This window comes from Apis cerana, linkage group LG8, assembly GCF_029169275.1.
Source record: "Apis cerana isolate GH-2021 linkage group LG8, AcerK_1.0, whole genome shotgun sequence".
In the NCBI taxonomy this organism is placed as follows: Eukaryota; Metazoa; Arthropoda; class Insecta; order Hymenoptera; family Apidae; genus Apis; species Apis cerana.
The window spans coordinates 3,147,102-3,168,015 of record NC_083859.1 but is presented as its reverse complement, the minus strand read 5'-3'; the positions used below and the strand labels follow the sequence as shown (position 1 = coordinate 3,168,015).

Here is a 20,914-nt window from a genome sequence, read left to right as displayed (position 1 = left end):
GAACGTGAAGCGGGAACGACAACGTATCAAAATTTTCTTATCGACGTCGTCCACGGTCCGGCAGACGATAAATACGAATGTATCTGTCACGGAGGAGTGAATAGAAAAATATTTAACGGATGACTGGACGCGTTACCACGCGTATGAATCAGCCACGTTGGACGGCGGAGGAAAGGGCGCGAAATATGAAAATGTGTAACTCGATAAAAGCGATTAACGATCGTTCCTCGCGTTTCGGTCGAGTAAAGCGGGAAAAGTTAAGCTGGATTAGCCGAGAATGGACGATTTAAAAGGAAATGGCAAGGAATGTACGTAATGTTGTTAATATTTGCTCGACTTACTTCGACCATCCATTTATTTGCATCGTTATTCTTTGGATAACGCGAAAAACAAAAGGAAAGTTTTATTTATTACGCGGGATATATTTTTATACGTGGGTGGCGTGGGTGTGCAAGGCTTCATCAAAATTTTTGACATTTCGTTCCCCCCGATTAAACTCGATCGAGCCGAACTCTCTCTTGAAATAAATTTCGAATGGAAATTTTGTTTCCCGAATTATATTGGATAAACACTACGTCTCGTGATCTCCTTTCGAAATTTTGATTCCGGCAGAGCGAATTGGAAGGAAACGGCTAGATATAAAATTCGTGTAAAATAAAATTTTCGCTTTATTACTAAACCTCGCTATCGTTACGCAAGAGAATTTTGATAATTTGGACGGCCCCGCTAATTATATCGGTTTAATTGTGCAACAGGGCCCCGGTATCAACGTTTTATTGCCGCGAATTATAAATACACCAATACTACGTCAAAAATATTATTCCCCGTTCCGTGTAACGCCGCTGCTCCGAACGCTTCCACTATTTACAAATCCTAAAAGTACCATTAAATCGGGTACACCGACTATTATTATTTTACAACAAGCGAGCGGTAGAAACGTGGAGAGCAAGCAGCTATAATAAAGCCCCACGAGCGTGAACCAACGGAACAGTGTCGAAAACACGCACGTGTGTCCGGCACTATTTCGTAATCTCCAGGGTCATTATTTGCACGGTGATGCCGTGATCTTCCATTCATAACAGATACCATTTTACGATCCTAGATATTAGCGGCGTATATACGCAACAACAAATATTAATACGCTGTAATCGCTAATGTAGCGATTCTGTCAGGCTACGTGATTACTATCGCGGGACGTTACCATTTTATGAATATAAATATGGCTAATTTAGAAACGTTACCATCTTCCTGGTATATTTCGACAATTGGAAGGGGTGACAAAGTTTCACACTTGCTCGCTCGCTCGACCCGATAATTTTTCGAGGAAAAAAGCGGAAACGCGTTTCTTTTCCGGATGGCTTTGGTATGGAATTTTTTGAAAAAAAATTCCATAAGCGCGGATAATGTAAAAGATAATAATTTTTTTTAAGTAACAACGGACCCGGTGCGGTTAATACGCGTTATCCACTAATCCAATTCGTGCTAAATGAAAAACGTTCTTCTGTGTCATTTGAAAAGGGCAGGTGCGCCGAATTAACGGGTGAAATTTTAGGAAGCAGCATTATATGCATTTGGGATATGGTTGGATTGTAATGTGTACTTTGACAAAATCCTGAATTATTCTGTATATGCGGAGTGAGAATTTCGGCTATTTCGTGAAAATGGAAGTTTGGTGTTAAAATATTTATAGCGGGCGACAATAGAGATTAAAAGAAGAATGAATATTTTGAAATCAAGCCGTGGAAGAAGAAGAATTTGAAGGTGATTGCATGGAAAATTTAAAAAACCATTAATGAATTATTATAATCGCGTGTTAAAGTTGTTTAAATATTCTTAAAAATTAATATCGTTGCGTTGATCCTATCGCGTCCTTTGATCGTTGGAAAAAGAAAAATTCAAGCTTTAGAACGCGGATATATGTACATGTATTATATCGCGGTATAATGTGGCACGATGTATAAAATTAAAATGTACTCCATTCATGTTCAATAATAATCCACTTTTCCAAAATAATTTATGTGTATTTAAATGTATTGTGATTGGAAAGATTAAGCAAATAAATTAAATTTGATCGTATTAAAGATACGATAATCCGTCGTTCGATAAACTGTTTACACGGATTAATTCCGTTTGAAATTCCCTTGAGTACGATTACAAAGTTTGAATAAAGATAAATCTTCCGAATCGCGGAAGGAATTCAACAGTTTAATATAATAATCGATGGACTTTGCGAAACATTAATAAAACATTAAATCAACTTTCCTCCAAGCCAATTTAAACTTCGAAACACGAGACGATTCGTTCGTATCAATGAAACTACTTTCCCTTCTCCCTTTCGTAACTCGAAACTTTACACGATCGAAAAGATCGCGACTCGAAACCATGACGCGCAACGTACCCCCGATCCGTACTCGTGGAGATCAGAAATAGCGCGTGCTTTCTTAATTACCTCGTTCTCCGCACGATCGACGCGGCTGAAAGGGTGCACGAACGGCGCAAGCGCGTGAAAAACTTTCGAACGCTAGCGGGAAGAAGGCCTGGTTCGTTTCGTCGTCGAGGCGACAACGAACGAAAGGGAGTCGAGAAGGAAGATTGATTGGCCGACGGCGGGTATACGCGACCGAAAGAGAGAAACAAGAGTGCTGGTGGAAGGAGGAAGGTGGGGAGGGAGGGGCAGAAAAAGACGGGCGAAGGAAGACGAGCCGAGGGAGAGAGTTGGAAAAATATAACCTGTTGGACCGTGAGGGAGCGAGAGTTGCGCAGGCGCGAACAGGACGAACGATTCAGTGAACGACAGCGAGAAAGAGAAGAAAAGAGAGGCGATGGAGCGAGACAGAGTTCGTTCGTTCGTTCGTTCGGGAAGGGAAGGGAAGGAGAGAAGGGGATTCGAGAGAAGAGAATGGAAAGAGACAGCGTACGGTGAGGTATACGGGAGGGAGAAGGACGCAGACGTCCCGAACCTGCCTCAACTTCGACTTGACTTTCGCGGTTCGATTCTGATCGGATCGATCTAACTAGCGCGCCGGCAAGCAAACCAGCCACCGGTATTTACTGTTGCTCTCTTCGTCGCACGCGCGCAACCTGTACCGTTCCCTCGTGCCTTCACCGACCGTTTATCATGTGTTGCATCGCGTTCGATCGGCGTGAGTCGTGATCATTCTTCAACCGGGACCATTTGTCCTTCCTTTTGCCATTTTTCTTTCACTTTTTTTTTTTTTTTTTGCTTTGCTTCGTCTTTCTTGCTGGTCTTCTTCGGATCGAGATGATGGAGAAGAGGAATTTGCACGAATTAGGAGAGCGAGGGGAAGCGATGTTTCATTCGTTTGTAGATTTCTTTGACTTTTTTAAATGATAAAATGTATTACGCGCAAAAGTTTGTCTTTTATCAAAGGATATTGGATAAAGTAAAAAATTTTGTAATTGTTTTAGACTTCGTATGATTCATCACGCCTTTTTATGCCTTGTAAGCATTACATCTCTGTAAAAGCGGAAATAAACTTTCGAAACTTTTCGAAACTGCAAATACACCTCATCTCTCCAAGTTTTGATAATTATAAAAGTTACGTGTAGTCGAAAGTACCTGTATAAAATAAAAATTTTATACGTGCTTTGCACTTTTTTATTTTACAACATAACATTTTTTTTTTTTAACGATAAATCATCTCGCATTTCAGTATTGACCGGCCAACAATTCAAATTCATTTTTTCTCCTTTCCATGAATACATCCCTGAATGCATCGCAAAAGAAAACAATTTTAAAATTACTACCACTTTTATCAAATAAATTATTCTTTTTTTAACTCTCTGGCCCAACTGGCCAACCTCAGGTCAGTCATGACTCATGCTACCATACACAAATCTTTCGAATTAAAACCAATTAAAACAAAAAAAAAAAAAAAAAAAAAACACAATTTCGAAGGAACGATTTTTATCAGCCAAAATTTATCCTCGATTTTTAAATTACTCGACAAATTTTATCGCCAAGTGCACCGAATCTCTTTCACGGCCTCTTATCCGAGGTCGGAAAAAGGAAATAAAAATAGAGGCGGTGCGGCGCCCGGAATAAACCGGCGACGCTGTTAATTCTAATTGTAACGCAAAACCAAAACATTTGTTCCGCCCGGCAAACGTCGGGGGAGGGGAGGGAGGGTCTCGATTTTGTTCTGAATTATCCAGCGAAATTTCCCGGCTGGCGAATTGTTGGAAATTTCACCGTTTCAACGATGGACAAAAGGGCGGCAGCGGCCGCGCGAAAGATTCAAAGGCAAAACGAGTACACTTTTCGAATCGATCATCATTGTTACACCGTTGCGAGGGATGGAGTATGGTTTTTGGAGCTAAATACGACCGGATTAATTTATGCAACCGGATCGATCGATCGACTAATGGAGTTCAGGAGGGTTGGGTATATTCGGCGAGTCTGCGAATTTTCCACGGAATTTTATTTCATTTTTCCAGGAAGGAAACAACTTTTTTTTTTCTTTCTCCTCTTCCTCTCTTCGTCAAGAAAATTTGAAAGATTTTTGGAAATGTTTCGCGAAAGGAATAATAAATTTTATTTTTGCTTGTTATGGATAAGTAATGGAAGTAAGGAAGAATATCGTGAAAATGTTTTTGAGGAGATTATTAAATTTATGATACTTTTTACAAATGAAAAAAAAAAAAAAGAAAAAAGAAAATACGAAAGAAGAAGAAGAACTGACGATTTCCAAATATTTTATTATATTTGGAGAAATATAACCTTTTCGGTATTCAAAAAAAAAAAAAAAAAAAGAAAATTTTAAACACAAATTTAGGACGAATGAATAAAATGTACAGTTGAAAAATAAAAAATAAATATTAAACTATGAAACAACGAGAAAGTATCTATTTGAAAAAAATACATTTCCAGAAGAACAATATTTTTATTTTGAAATCGTGTTTTCTCTGTTTCTTTCAAAACATTTCCCTAAACCCTATGGCCGCAACGTATGCAATTAATCGGAGGTTTTAATGATGTTTCGGCCACCCCCTATCTGCACGCCACCCACAAAATTACATTTCCGCGTCAATTATCCGGGACACGAATAATTAGAATAGATATCCGGGGGACGAATCGAAAATATGCAAATACAATAATAAAATAACATTCCGTTACGATCGACACCCCTTTTTAACGTGTCCGTAACCTAAAACACTTGAAATATTAATGAAATCGCAGAAAGCATGAATTACGATTAATACGAAGCGTAAATAGTGAATTCGAAATGAATTTGATTCATTTTATTACATTTTATTAAAATAATATTCACTCCATGTTTCTCAATGAACTACTACTACGACTAATGTCATTATTTTCTATTCATGTTTTAATTAGAATATCTTCAATGGATTAGCAAAAATTATATTAGAATTATGTATTTGCAAATAATACATATTATTAATGTGTGTACTTTTTTTCTTTGTACGTTTGTATGATAATCGTTGAATACCGCCAAATATTCTCAAGAATTTTCTTGATTTTGTATCGATAATATGTTATAAAAATAACCGAGATATTATCATTTCGATAAATAGTAGAATATAACGTTTTAATTATAATATAATTTGATGTGAGAATGAGTGTGATAAATTGACAAATATAAATGTATTTTATTCAAAAGGAAAAAATTTTTAATTTTTATCTAATAATAATTTATCTTTGCATCTAACGTTCATGCACGATGCTAGAAAAATTATTAATTGCCTTTTAAACGTCACTTAACTTTAATTAACTTATCATTTCATTTCTTATGTATACTACACTTTACCTTATTTTATTTCGTTCCCCATTCTAAATTCTATTATCCTGATTATAGCTACCAGAAAAAGAAAAAAAATGTTACAATTTATAATTTAATCATTTCGATGTATCGTTATAAAGATAACGAAAAAGATTTAGAATCGTATTTTCTCTATATAGAAAAAAAATTATATTCTACTTGAAAAAAAAAGAAAAAAAATAATAATTTTTAAAACACAATGGATCCCATTCTAAAATATTCCATTTGTCTTTTTTTAAAAATTAACTTATTTTCTATTTTTTTTTTTAATCCTCTCTATAAAAATATTATTTTAAAGAAACTACAATCTCATAAATTATTATGTTATTTACGAACACAATTACGAACGAATTTGAGTCATAAAAATGGAAGATCTCTTTTTGGGGTTCATTCAAAGGGTTAAATAACACGCCGTTGAATGAGACGCAAAAATTTCATATCGATGTGACTGGTCACGGAGATTCTTCAATCAAGCACGTGCTTGATCGAGCTCCCTGGAAACGCGATCCACGGATTATCTTTCGTGCAGAAGATATACAGACCTAATCTGGCCAAGAAAAAGAAAAAGTTCCGCGATAAATATGTTCCAACAAGTTCGTCATCGGGTATCGTCGATTTCTGCGATTCGCGTGTCGTCAAGTGAATACCCGTTATTTTGCGACGTTTCCCTAATCTATAGTACATTGAGAAAAATGCGAAGACGAAATTTATGTTATTTTTAATGCTCCATATTCGTGAAAAATAAATATCTCGATAAAATTTTGAAATATTTAAGAAATCAAAAATAAAGAAAATTTACTAATTAAGATTAAAAAAAAAAAAAAAAAAAAAAATGAAAAGAATTTTATTACCAAAATATTTTATATTTGGTAAAAATTTTCAATATTCTCCTGTATAGTTCATTGTAATGTATATACAGTTACACGAGAGAAACTTAGTAGTACCAAGTGAAACGTAAATGTAATCAAAGTACAAAGGATTAATTACACAAAGTAATTAAAATTGCGTTAATTTATGACTCGATTCACGTGAAATTATTGGTAATATGGTGAACTTGTAGCAAACAGTAGCTTTCATGTAACTTCAAAATTTGATTTAATCTTTATACAATGAAAGAAATTACAATAATTTAATAGTTTATTAATTTATATATTTTATAAATGTCTTGTATAATTTGTTATACCAACTTATTGTTATGATAATTTATTACGAAAACAAGAATTTCTTTTTTAAAAGAAATGCTGTAAAAATTACAAATAGATATTGTTGCTTTTATTTTTTAACAAATATTTATCTAATATATATTTTCAATGGATAATCAGATTATCCAACAAGATTACCCAATATTACTCGTTAACAGAACGGATAAAAAGCAATAATATCAAATAGAGGAAAGAACCGTACAAATTATCTATTGAACAACAACAGCAATAAAATTGATGATTAAATTTACGTTTCATTAACAATAACTATCTCGTTGATACGAAGTATTCCAATGTTTTATAAAAGAATAAAAAAAAAAAAAAAAGAATAGAAAAATAAAATTGGAGCAGGTACTCGTATACGGATGTATATAAAGGTTCCAACAGTTCGAAAAACAAAAATCGGAAATAACGACGCAGGCAACGGTTAATGAGTCAATACGCGTTAAGTGTTACCCTCGCAACTTTCCTGCGCGCGCGTCCCCCTCCGACGAAAATTCGTGTAACTCTTTCAATTAAAACTTTCGCGCGCGGTTCATCTTTCCCCCACTCCCGGTTTCGACTGGCTCGTCCGCCACTCCAAAAAACATGGAGAGAGAAAAAAATTAGAGTGCAACGGAATAATGAGTTGCACGAGAAACGAACGCGACCTGGCGGCAGAAAACTCCAATTTTCCGAGCTTCCAACACAGGCATATCCCTCCTTCTCCCCCCTCTCGCCCGTTCACATTACGAACATTTCTCGTTCGTCCACTTTATGATATTTCTCTCTTTATCGTATCGCGATTTAAAAGTACAAGCGTCGCGCTCGCCCGACACAGTTATACTATACACGCAACGACACGACGCGAGTGGAAGAAAAGAAAATGACAACCTTGAACCTCGAGCCGTTATAGTCCGTGAGTTAAACTTTGACTCGCAACAACTTTTTGCTATATCTCGGCGCAACGTCGAGAATTGCATTACAGACCCTCGTCGCGGAAAAAGTTCGATCACGTGGCGATACGGTGACGATCGGTCGACTCACCTTGTGATGCTGCATGATGGCAGTGGCCTTTCGCTTGGCGGACATATTCAGTCCCGACGTGTGTGTCTTTCTTTTCCTCGTGGAGCGGCGACCGTGTTTCCGTCTCTTTTCCGCCCCGTCCCTATTCCGCAGTTGTCCCCTGTCTCGCTCGTGCTATTGGCTTATAGGTTTTCCCTTTTGGTTGGCGTCACTCTACTCGCACCCCCGAAAGCACGAATAATCTCGCGAAACAAAAGCGAAGTCCGATGTTCTTTTATTCGTTTCACTTCTTTCAGTCGATCCCCGCAGCTGTCCTTGTCGTTGGTTCAACCGCGAAACGATAACACGAATTGTACATACACGTATACGTTGTACAAAGAAAGAGAGAACGTACTTTACGAGAGAGATGTTGTAAATACGTCTCGGAGGCACGTTTTACTCACAAACTTTCTCAGAGTTCTCGGTTTTAGTTCTGCCTCTTTCCGACACTCGCACACCGTCTCTTTTTAGTTGGACTCGTACACACAACACGCGCTCTGTCCTTGTCCCGCGCACAACCCGCGAACCTTAAGCTCGCGCACAACACCACGCAGCGGCGCCGCGAACCGCCGTGATAAAATTCCCGCGGTTACCGCAGGTGTCGACGTAGACGGGTGCGAGTGAAAAAAGGGCCGGGTACCCGCACGAAAACTGTCTCGTAGTCGAGCGATTCGACTTTCCGCTCACGTACACGATACTCCACGGACGAGTTACCTCTATAAAGTCCATCGAGCCGATGCAACACTGCCGGAATCGCGATCAGCTGGTCGATCGAAAGGTTCGTACATCACGCAGGGACAAGGACGCACAGATGTAACATGCAACGCCACCGTAAACTTTCGAAATAAAATGGTCGCCTGCGCGAGCGAGCACGGTAATCAGTATCTTCCAGTCTCGGTAAAACGTACACACTTGGGAACGGTATGCCCGCGAATACACCAAGGACGTACTGTCCGCAACACACAGTAAACAAGAGGAAAAATGTCGCGCTCTTTCTCGCGTGAGGTACGCTCGTGTTCCTCGTGTGCACGTCGAATGCCCGCGCACGCCGCGAGTTTAAACTGTCGCAAATGGTCGTCGAGATACACTGTGGCGTCGATCGTGTTCCTTCTCGTTTATCGCCAATTTCCACTCGATTCGACCGACTCGGTCTATCGTATACCGAGCAGGGAACGCGAATTATGTGAAAAAAAGAAACGTGTCGTTCCCCCGGTTTCTAGTGCGAGTGGTAATAGAGCGCCACGCTCCTAGACGAGATCATAGAACGTCCTCGCATCACGAGCGCTCACGGCAAACTGGCGACTGGCGACGCGGCGGCGACCCCCCTCCCTCACCTACCTCATCCTTTCCACTACTCTCCTCACCGCCTCCGCACCACTCCCCTGTTCCTCGCAACTCCCCCACGTCTCCTCATCCCAACCACGCCAACCTCACTCTACGTTTCACCCATACCCCACTCTCCCTTTCCCTCTCTTTCTCTGTTACGCGTCGGCACACGCTCGCTCTCTCTCTCTCTCTCTTTCTCTCTCTCTCTCTCCCTTTCTCGTCCGCTCTCTGGCATACCCTCCTCTCTCCCCCGTACCTCAGCCCCTTTATCCATTCCCTCGTCCCGTCTCTGTCTCTCCCTCATGCCGCGCCCTGCTATGACCCGTACCGCTCTCACTCCCCAACGGTCCTCCTCGAACGCGTCAACCCTCTCTCCTTCACCCCTGGTGTTCCTTTCTGGTCTCTATCCCCGTCTCTCTCCCGCACCTACGGTTCCCCGATACCTCATCCTATCTCCCTCTCCCTCTCCCTCTCTCTTTCTCCCTCACTCCATCTGCCGCTATCTCTCGGTTCAGCCAACTGTCCGTCTTCCTTTTCCACCGTTCCAGCGCCCTCGCCGGTTCGCCTCGACCCTCCCCGGCCCGCGGCGGCGGTGGCAGAGCGGAGGCGGTAAGGTAGGGTCTGTCACCATCAGAACACCGAAGGGGCCGGTGGACGGGTAACTCTCCGAGGGAAAGGAGGGATCGAAAGAGGCGCAAGGGGCCGCACACCGGCATCCACAGGGCTTTCATGGCGAGGGGGGGCCGGGGGAAGAGCGCGAGAGAGTACCTTTGGCTGATGGGTGTTGGGGTGAAGGGGGACACAGGCAGAGGAGTGTTGCGCTGCGAGGGGGCAAGGGGCGCCGGCACTCATCGGCCGAAGGGGCTTCCACGGGTGTGTTAGGCTTGTGCTTAGGAGGGTATGTGCACGCCACTGCTCACCTATCTCTCTCTCTCTCTCTTTCTCTCTTTCTCTATCTATCTTGCTCTCTCTCTCTCTCTTTCTCTATGAACACGTCCGTAGCTGTATGGGATACGTGTGGACGGACGATCCGCGCTCTCCGTTGCTAGCCGTCTATCTCTACGCCCATCTCTGTCCACTGCCCTCTTTCCCTTCTGTGCCCGTCACTCTCGCTCTATCTCTCTCTCTCTTGTACCCACTGCTTCGAGCCACGGACCACTGTGTGCGATATCGTTGCGCGAGACTCCACCATGTATATATATATATATATCATATATACCAGCGTGTGTGCGCACCGCGACCTACACGCACGCCGCTTGATGATGACGAGTCATCCACGAGAGGCGAGTCTCGAGTGCGTGTTCCACCACGGCTCTTTAATGGCCCGTCTTTCGAGTTATTAGCCGGACGAGCTAACGGCCTATGCCTCGACCACCTGCGGGCTTGATAAGGGAGAATACGTTCTACGGGGGTGTCCTGCTTTCACTCTGCCAGGCACCAGGTAGTATCGGTTTTTACAACGGTCACTTTGTTCACGGTGGCTCTGACTGAATGAAGTCTCGAGCAGAAATACGCGCTTCTTCGCATTACGAGAAAGAACAATCCGAACTATTCCGTCTATTGGCTACAATGTGTACGAAGATATATATATATATATGTATGTATATAGCTTGAAGTTTTTTGAATTATTCGTGTAAAGAGACTCGCTCTTGCTTATACTTTACACCGATGGAATTCTTGAAGAGGATTTTAATTTTAGTTTTGCTTATAGTATAGAATGCGATATTAATGTGTGTCAATCGAAAATAGTCTTTCTCAAACGCGACGTTAAATATTATTAAGATTATTTTAAGTGGAAAAATTACAATTACGATTGTTTTGATTTTTCCCCTAAATTTACGTTTCGACAAACACAAGCGATATTTTCAAATCGTAAGAATAATTTATAGGAAAGGTGATTTAATTTCCTAATTAAGCTTGTCCTTTCCAAGCCACGATATCACGTTTGTTTGCCGGTATATTGCAATTAGCATCGATCACGTGCACAGTTCGACAAACGTAACATAGTTTTCGCAAAAGTGAAAAAGAAAGTAGAAAACTTTGCTTTATCGCAACTATTGTGAAATAATACGGACGAAATGGAACGAGTGAACGAGGGTTCATAGAAACTTGATATTCCCTGTCAACATATATCACCTGAAGTCTCTACACCCCAGGTCGGGACCATCTTCCATTATCTATAATCTCTTTGACTTACCTGCATGAAGAATTGACACTTGAAGTTTTACCGTTACTCTTAATCCCAGTTGACGAAAGGAGCGTCGTAAAAACCTACCTAACCTAAAACCAATTATCGCACGTTTCGTTCCATTTCGACGAATGAAAACCAATCGCTCTGATTTACTACCCTTCCCTCCCCCCCTTTTTTACGCGTTACATCGACCGACACTTTCGCTGTCCGAATCACTCTAAAAAGAACGTCCACGGTTTTATTAACCAGAGTTCATATTTCATACGAATATATATATATTTATACAGGATGACTCAGAAAATACTTGCCGATTTATCAAACGGGTATTTTATATATTTCTCGTTGGATTTTAAGCGATGTGAACGAAGAATAACTATATATAGTGTTCAAAACGAATATTAATTCAATGCCTTTATACGAAAGATAGCGCGAGAGCGGCGAGAAAAACAGAAATATATTTAAACGTAATACAATTTTCTAAACTCTCGAAAAGCTCTTTAAAGAGAAACTCGAAAGTTTCAAATCGATCGCCCTCAAACGAAATCCTACGTTCTCTCAGAGGCGCGCGTTTCTGAATCGCCCTGTATCCATCCATAATCAGATTAAACCTTGCGGTGCACCCTTTTTAAACGGAGCCGCTCGTTGACCGGCGAATCGAAAAAAGGAAGGAGAGAAGGAAGGAAGGGGACGAGATTGTTTCTAATTCCTCCCAGCGCCGATTGGGGCGCGAAGAGGCTTATCGTACACGCGATAACGATCTAAGCAACAGTTTGCCGCGGGGGCGGAAAACTTCGGGACACGCGGCGCCGCGCATAAAAAAGCTCGAAACTTTCCGGTGAAAGTGCGATCTTCCGCTTTCGATTCGACTACCGCCTCCCATCGAGGGGCAGCGACACCCGCCGCCTCCCACTCCCCCCTCTCGAGGCTCACGGTGTGTACGTAGAGAGAAATTCACCCGCCGTTCGATCGACCGCCTTTTTTCCCTCTCTTTAACCCGCTTCCTCGCGAATTCGATTGGCTTCGTTTCGATTTCTTTTTTTTTTTTTTTGAAGGAGGAGCAGTGTTGGAGGCGACCATGGCAAATTCTTACGCAAGTAAGTTTTAAGCGAAAATTGTCCTTTGAAGATAAATGATTATCAGAATCCAAGGAACTCGCGAGGAACTCCATAGGAGAGTCTTTGTTCCATCGAGTTTTTTTGAGAATCTTGTGGAGAGAAAATATGGAAGATTCAAGTTCGAAGCGCAATCAACATCTTATAAAATGTTGGATTAATATTTTACCGATCGTTGAGAATTATTGAACTCATTCGATTCTTCGTGCCGCTAATTTTAGATCTCTCCTGCTAATAATATAACGGGAACGGATTTATTGAAACGCGTTGTTTTCTAAAATAATTTCACACCGATGGAATTTTAAAAAATCTTGGAAAATTACGATGTTTTATGATAATAACTCGGAACACGTATCCGATTTGAAAATAAATTCACGAATTCATAACGTGATTTCATGCACGCCTGCATTAAATCTCCCAGAAGCTATCTCGAGCACCTGTAAATTCATTCTTCCAACAATAACTTTCAAAGGAAACATACCTGACCATGTGATAACACGCACAACCTATTTCAGCTCTGACCTTTAAAAGTCAAAATACGACCTCCGCACAACATCTGTATTATTTTCAACATGGTCACACTCTCAGCTCTTCCATTTCCAACACTTCCATCGCTTTATCCTCGATACTTCCTAGTTTTTCCATTCCAATTAAATATTTTGTAAATCCTCGTTTAGTTAAAGACAACACATTACAAAAAGTATCTCTCAACTATCCCTTTCTTCGTCGAATGTCTTCATTTGCGCCAACTTTCTCACCTCTTTCCTCCGTTCTTCGCATTCTGCATATTTTATATCCCGGATTATTAAATTTTTAAAAAAATATCTTCCAACTCATTCTAATTTCTTGTCTTAGCGATATCTATCGTTAAAAGAGTTTTCCCTTCTTCCATTCTATTTATTTCAGATACAGCCAGAAACAACTAAATAAATAAAATCCCACGAAAAATCCCCGAAGTGACCTTCCAAACCAAGCAATTTCCTCGTTTACGCAATCTTTCGCATCCTCTCCCGAATTCCTCCTCGATTCGAAGAAAAGGCAAGTTGGTTAGAAACGAGTCAGGCAACACGCCAAACGAACTTTCTCAAGGCGCAAAAAAAGCCGCGAGGAAACTCCCCCCTATCCCTCCTCCTCCTCCTCCTCCTCCTCTTAGTCGCGCGTGCACGACGCGTATATATATATACACGTACATATCCAACACATCTACGTACAGGTGTATATCCGCGATCGCGATGCAAGCCCTCGCAACGTGTCATCCCACGAGGGAACAAAGACCACTCGACCTGCCCTCCCCTCTCCCCTCTCCCCTCCCCGCCCGCGCGCACTTTCACAACCGTAGACCGCCCTCCTCGACTCCCCCCGTCCACCCTCGCTATCGAACAAAAAAAAGAAAAAAAACCACGCGTCCCGTCCGTGTCTGAAAGCGGTCGAATTAGATCTATAATACCAGAGAGGAGGAGGAGGAGAGGGGGCGCCTCCTTTACCCTTCCCCCCTGGCCGCTCACCGAAACCAGCCACGGCGTATACGTGTGTCCCGTTTTCCGACGCGACGACCATAATGCAACGGATGGGCTGACGTTTGGTCCGGTACTCGTACACCTAATACACACGAGCCGGCTCGTGCCACCGTGTACTACCACTGGATCCATTTACGCTTCGCTATCGACGCAAGAGATACGCGCGTGCATTTCGCGCACTACGTTCCATGCACACCCGTATAAGGTATACACCGATTGTGCATGTACCGAGCACCGCCTACATACTGCTGCTGCTGCTGCTGCTTGCTGCTGCTTGCTGCCGCTGGTCAAAAGTACGTAACGTACGGGGGATATGTACAGGGTGTCCCCGGAGCGACTCGTAGGACCCATTTTCCCCGGCACGCGCGACTCGATCTCTCGATCTCGTGCTTAGTTTTACGAAAAGCAAAAGAGCGTTTCTTTTTCTGTCCAGATGTGCAATTCGGATACACTTAGTTGCGGCTAATTTCGATCGAGCTAGCAATGCTACTCTGCGTAGGATTCGAATACTAGCGTGATGTACCGTGTACACACGTTTCCGCGTGCAACCTGCCGGGGTGTACACACGGCGGCGTCGCCTCGCCTGCACCTTTCCCTGTGTGCCTCGGGTCCGCGCGCGGCTCTGTGTACACAGTGTGTCATCTCGCGAACGAACAAAGTCCACTCGGCATTAGACACCCTTGGTTTCTGAAGCCTTGGGCGGTACACTCCCCTACCCTTCTCCCCCAGCACCCCTATATATCCCTCTCTCTCTCTCTCCTCATTCGACCCACACAACCTTCCCTCCTCGACACCCTCCTTCCCCTCTCGGTCACCATCCACCTTCACCCTAACTGCCTCCTCCCTTCGTCTCTCTCTCTCTCTCGCTTTTCTTCCTACCTCTCTTCCGCTCGCTCTCTCCCTCTACCTCGACCCCTTCCCCATCCTCCTCGTTCCCTAGAGCAGCCCCTGCCAGTTCTGTCTCTCCGTCCTCCCGCCCCCACGGCCCCCGGCTGATCCTCCTCGACGCAGCCCTACCTACCCCGCTGGCCCCTCGCCCGTCCACCGACCCCTGTGTGCTCACTCTCTGACGGCTGTGCCGCCTCCTCCCCCTCCCCCGTGCCGTAGCTCGTCAGCACGCCGCTGCTCCTTCACAAAAAACCCAAGTCCAGTGTGGGCGCAACGGGGGGTTCCTCCCTTCGCCTTCTTTCACCCTCTTCTTCCTCCCATCGTACGTCGTTCCACCTTCCTTCGCCCCCCCACGGAGCTTCGCCCACCCACCTCACCCTCCCCAAGCGGTTTCCGTCCCTCTTTCCGAGGGAACCGGGAGTCTCATCACGCTATACCTTAGACCGATGGTGTGTATGTGTATGTGTGTATGTGTGTATATATATATATATATATATGTTTCTTTCTGTCGCTCGCCGCCTTTGTCGGTGCGTCTTCGTCCCACTCTCTGTTGGAGCGGAGGCCCTCCTCGTCTTTGTCGCGCTATATCGGAGTTACGCTGACACTCGGAGCTTCTTTTCCCTTTTTCTCTTTTTTCCTTTTCCTTTTCTTTTTTTTCCCTTTTTTACGTGGCTGTCTTTAGGACCTACGTGGCGGTAGCAAGGAGAGATAGTGACTCTCAACTTGGAGGACCCGACTCGCGTGCAGGTGGGGAAATAATAATGAACGGGGGATGTTTTTCTAGGTGTTGATAAAGCAACATTCCGCCCATCGGTATTAAACGCGTATCTGGCGCGCTATAATCCTGATGCAACGTGGAGCACTCCAAGACACGTCCACCGCGCCCAACTGTCCTCGCAAAAAGGGGCATCCTCGTAAAACAGCGCGCGGCCATAACCTCGGACATTCCAGCGGATCCATACGATCCGGTTGTCGCGTGAACCGGGAGGCGGAAGTATCGAAGATGTACAAGAGGGGGGAATTTAATCGTGTAATTTGATTAGAAATGGTGGTTCGACCGCGATCCAAGCGATCTCTTTCGCGTAGCCTCGTTCCATTGCTCTCCACGAAGTAATGGCGATTGCACTCTTCGATAGCCGCGATTACAGAGTGTCGAAGAAAGAAGGATTGTGCACTCAGTTTCGATTTTTGCTCGACATCCTTTCTCAATCGATCGGATACCGCTTCTCTCGTCAGGCAACGAATATATTATCGACCTGATGGGAGAAAATTAAATGTTTGAAAATTATTCTTCGGTGTGATTCCTTGCGAAAGGAAGAAAAAAGGAAGAGAATGAGAATGGAAAAATTCATTTTCCACGCGCGCTTGGAATTTCGTTTCGCTAATGAATGGCGAATTCGTTTATTTTGCCGGCCAATTCTCCGCGACGGGGATTTGTTTTTCGTACGTGCGATAATTGGACGAATCTCTTTTTTCTTCTCTTTCTCAAGATCACGAAAATTAATCTTAAACCCCGGTCCAATCTCCAATCGTTACGAGATCGAATTATGTTGATATCGACATTATACATACATACATATATATATATATATATGTGTGTGTATACGTACATATTCATCCATCATTCTCTTCCTGATCAGATTTTTTCCCTTCCCGTTCAATCCCTGTGTATCGCGTTTGCATGAGAGGAGGAAGAAAAAAAACAAAAAGGAGGAAAAAAATATTGAGCGGTCGCAGTATTTCACCCCTTCGCTTTGTCAAATATTTTTGTTTGCCCGCTCTCTGTTACACTGTCCAATTTGCCCGCGTTCCTGTCATATGGAGAACCGGAGGGATTTCCCCCTCCCCCTTTTCTTTTTTCACTTTTTTAAGCTGTTTCTGTTACATATCTAAATGAATCTTGGATGGGTGGAAAATTGATATGGATATTGAATTACCTAATTTCGCGCCGCCCTCCCGCGCCCGACACTATTTCTCTTTTAATCTTGTTGATTATTTATTTATTTATTTATTTTTCGCTTCTTTTGTTCCTGCCTCAACACGCGTAATATATCTCCTTCCTAGGATATCGAGATACGATTTTTCTTTTTCACTTTTTGTGTATGAATTCTACTTCTATCGTAGAGATACATCGCGTCGTGGACGTTTTCGTGCATCATTTCTTCGAAAATCTAATTAACTCTCTCTTTAAAGACAGAGTATTGATGTTAAGATGTACGAAATATGCGTCCATTGAGATTAATAGTGTTTAATTATTTTCACACAACAGCAAGGGAACATTTCGTCTCATCAGCTGAAATTCCTTACCTCACGAACAGAGACAGCCACGCAACGCAGATGAAAAAGTATCTACTTCTTCTCGTAGTTAATACTCGCAATCATTTGCTCGTTTCCACGTCACAAAGCAAACTCCATCTCCTCGTCATTTCCTTCTTTCGTTAAAAAGTCACAAAGCAAGTGGCCACAAACAAAAACCTAAACGTGTTTTCCATTACTTAATTACTTACAATCGCGTGAAATTCCTCGTTTCTTCCATTCAAAAATCATAAAGCATTCACAGATAAAAATCTAAATGTACTTTCCATTACGTATACTTAATATACTTGTAATCACTTCTGCAAAGGAAACTCCACTTGAAATTCCTCGTTTCGTTCATTCAAAAACCGTAAACTCCTCGATACTGACAATAATTTACCCACTTCTGCATTAAAAAGCAAACTCCATTCCTTGAAATTTCTTTCATTCTCTCGTTAAACGGAGAACAGTCTTCACTTGCATCATTTCCCTTTTTCGCGGCGGTGGCTCCACCTGAAATTCACCTGAAATTTAATTCTCTTTCGAAAAATCCTCCCCTCGCGAACAAGAGAGGCTAAAATATATAATTTTCCATTGCTCACACTCAATACTTGCAACCATTTACTCGTTTCCTCGTCCGCAAGCGGCGGTAATGGCGGTGGCTCCATCGGCTAAATAAATTCCTCGCCGCTCCTCTCAAAAATCGGGAAGCATCTGCTGGCAGAGGAGGGAGATGAAGGAGGAGAGACCAGGTACCAGAGTCACCAGGTACGTAGCGCATCTCCTCCTGCGTGGAGGCCCCTCTACTTGCACGCGGGACGTGGCGGGGCTTAGATATATGTCCGAGTGGCGAGAAAGAAACGTTCAACGTTTGCCATCACACATGGTGGCCACGTTGCCGCCTCCTCGGCTCCTCGCCTCCACCTCTAATGTATTCCCCGCCGTTAATACCCGAGGAAGGCTCACCGAGGCCGTTCCGTCTCCTCATCACACGTGCAAAGACTCTCCGTGGTCCAACCTCTCTCTCTCCCTCCCTCCTTCTCTCTCTCCAACCCACGATGCGCCGTCTCACCTCTCTCGGGGGTGAGAGAGGCTTCTTTTAATAGCGCTAGAGAACAGGATCCGCCGCTTTCACGAGGCGGCGTGCACGAGGGAGAGAGAGAGAGAGTCGGGATGACTTTCAGCTCACGCCAACTTTTTCTTCCCTTGATTTTATGGATGTCTTTTGTGTCTTGCTTAGAGAAGACCCTTTGTCCCGACCGTTTCAGGTCGTTCCTCCTCGGATGAGGGAGGGAGGGATGGTTGACTCTTTTCCCGGTTTTCAGGTTTCTTGGGAAATTAGGCGGGCTCGTGGTTGTGATCGTGGAGAAGGTTACGAGATTGGGAATAGGTGACCCAGTTTCTGCTTGCGTGGGATCCTCGTTTCAACGATACGAGATCACGTATGTATCTCAAACGATTTGCGAAAGATTTACGCATAAGAACGTTATCCAGTGTGTCTGACGAGTGCAGCGCTTTTCGTTCGCTTCCAAAATTGGGAGGGAAGGGAGGAAAAGGAAGGAAGAAGGAATATCATACTCGATTAAGCCAAACAATCCCCGCCCCGTAATTAACACCCGGCGCACAAACGCGTGGATAACGAGGCACATCGTTTGCACAGTGTCTCTTCCGGTCCCCTGGAGAGATTCCGCGCTTTTCATACACGCGGGATTCGACGGTGCATCAAATTGCCGCTTGCGTTGGATCCCCTCCCTCGAAATGGCCTTGGGAATACCCAAAGTTCGACCGCTCCACCAAGACACCGTCCGTCTCGAGATCGCAATTGCCATCGTCTTTTGCTCGATCTCGGTTGGAACGGGAACAAATCGATGGGAAAAATTTTCATCTTTAGCCAGAAAATATATTCGAATATTTATCCCGTTTACAGGATTCATCGATCGGAATATATTAACGTAACGTTGTCTCGGCGATTAGTCGGATCGCGTTAAAAAGTGAAATTAACGATGAATGGAAATGTTCCATCGCGCGTAAGATTTACAGATGCGGGTTTATATTCTGTCCATGTTAACAGAGGGAGGGGATGGCAGTGATATCGTACGTAATTATTTCTATAATTAATACATCGAAACTTGGCCATTAATTATATCAGCGGCCGCTGTGTTTCGTTCCCGCACATTTCGAGGCGATCATTAATGAAATATCACGGAGCCAGTACGAAAAGTATCCCCTTTAAGAAAAATCCGCCTCCATTTCAATTGCCCGCAATTATCCACCCTTCCCGACTTGACACCTTTCCCTCCATCTCGCTTGCAATTTGCCGTGCAATTGAAAAGTTGAATTGGAAGTCGAAATTCTCCAATTTTTCCCCGTCGCTGTTTCTCGCGACGAGGGGAGAATACGTCGATAACAGGAAACGCGGCTCGTCCTCGATGACACGCGCGCGTCGCATCCGCGTTGCGTGTGGTACCCACCCACCGTAAACGCAGCCAAGACTCCGCCAGCCAGGGGGAACCGGGCAATGGCCACACGTTCTTGCACATCCAGCGCCGGGAATGCGCTCCGTGGACCGGTATAAACGGCTCGGCCGGGTTGCTGAGCGGATAGGGGGAGCCATGACGCCGACGATGGAACGGAACAGGCTTTAAAATCAACACCCTTCGTTGTATCGATCTCCCCTCCCATCTTATTATAAAAAGATATCGATCAGAGGGAAGCGGTATCGGGGGTAATCGGTGAAACAGCATCCTTTCTTTGAAAATTCCGCCCAAAAAATCGTAAAGCTGGAAAAAGGAGAAGGAAAGTAGTGTTAATTGCCCGTGAAACTCTCCCTCTCTCTCTCTCTGCCGCTTCGAGGGAAGAAGAAGAGGAAAGGAAGGATGAAAAAGTGAAATTTAATCAAGCGGCCGCAAGGCAGAAGGGTAACGTTGCGGTGATCCGCGCGTGTGTTACGTCGTGCGTGCAACGATGCACCGCATCGAGGAGAGCGAGCGGAGAAGCGCCTCCCCTCCCCCCTCCTCGCCGTAAACGATTGCACGCCGCGGACTACTCGCACGCCGTTCGTAAATCTGTCAGGGGCAGCGTTTACGACGTGCATTAATAAGCCCTCCCTCCCCGCCACTGATGTAATCTGTCAGAAATTCGTCGAATGCGCACCCCCCCACCCCCGATCCGCGGAGGGATTTTCACGAGTGGAGGTCTCGGAGGTCTCGGCGTAAAATTTACGCCCGAATTTAACGTTTTAACAGGTTGGGAACGGTTCCACCAGCGTTCTCGGCTACGAAAGTTGTATCGGAGTTACGGATGGAAGGATGGAGGGAGAGTGGGAGTAGGTAGGTAAATTCGACGGGAATAATCTAATTAGTCGGTGCTCGCGGATTATTTATATCGAGAGAAAGAGAGAGAGAGATAATTCTTGTTTTTTTGGGAGAGGGATTAATTTATTTCGATTTTTGGGGAAGGCGAGATTAGAATTAAGCGTTGAGAATATGTTTGTTTAATAATTGTTTTTTTTAACGGATAAATAAATAAGGGGGTAACG

General features: G+C 43.6%; 1 protein-coding gene across 5 annotated transcripts in view; it reads right to left on the bottom strand.

Annotated features, from left to right (window-relative positions):
* LOC107995341 (nucleolar protein 4-like) overlaps positions 1–9,463 on the bottom strand; it is a 95,041-nt gene extending 85,578 nt beyond the window's left edge. For 2 of the 5 annotated variants that reach the window (XM_062078101.1, XM_062078102.1), the window contains exon 1: positions 8,030–9,463. In XM_062078101.1, coding sequence (XP_061934085.1) covers positions 8,030–8,074 — 45 coding nt within the window. In that variant the 5' untranslated portion in view covers positions 8,075–9,463. The remainder of the gene's footprint in view (positions 1–8,029) is intronic. The other 3 variants (XM_062078105.1, XM_062078104.1, XM_062078106.1) reach the window with 2 other exon arrangements.
* Between the last annotated feature and the right edge of the window lie 11,451 nt (positions 9,464–20,914).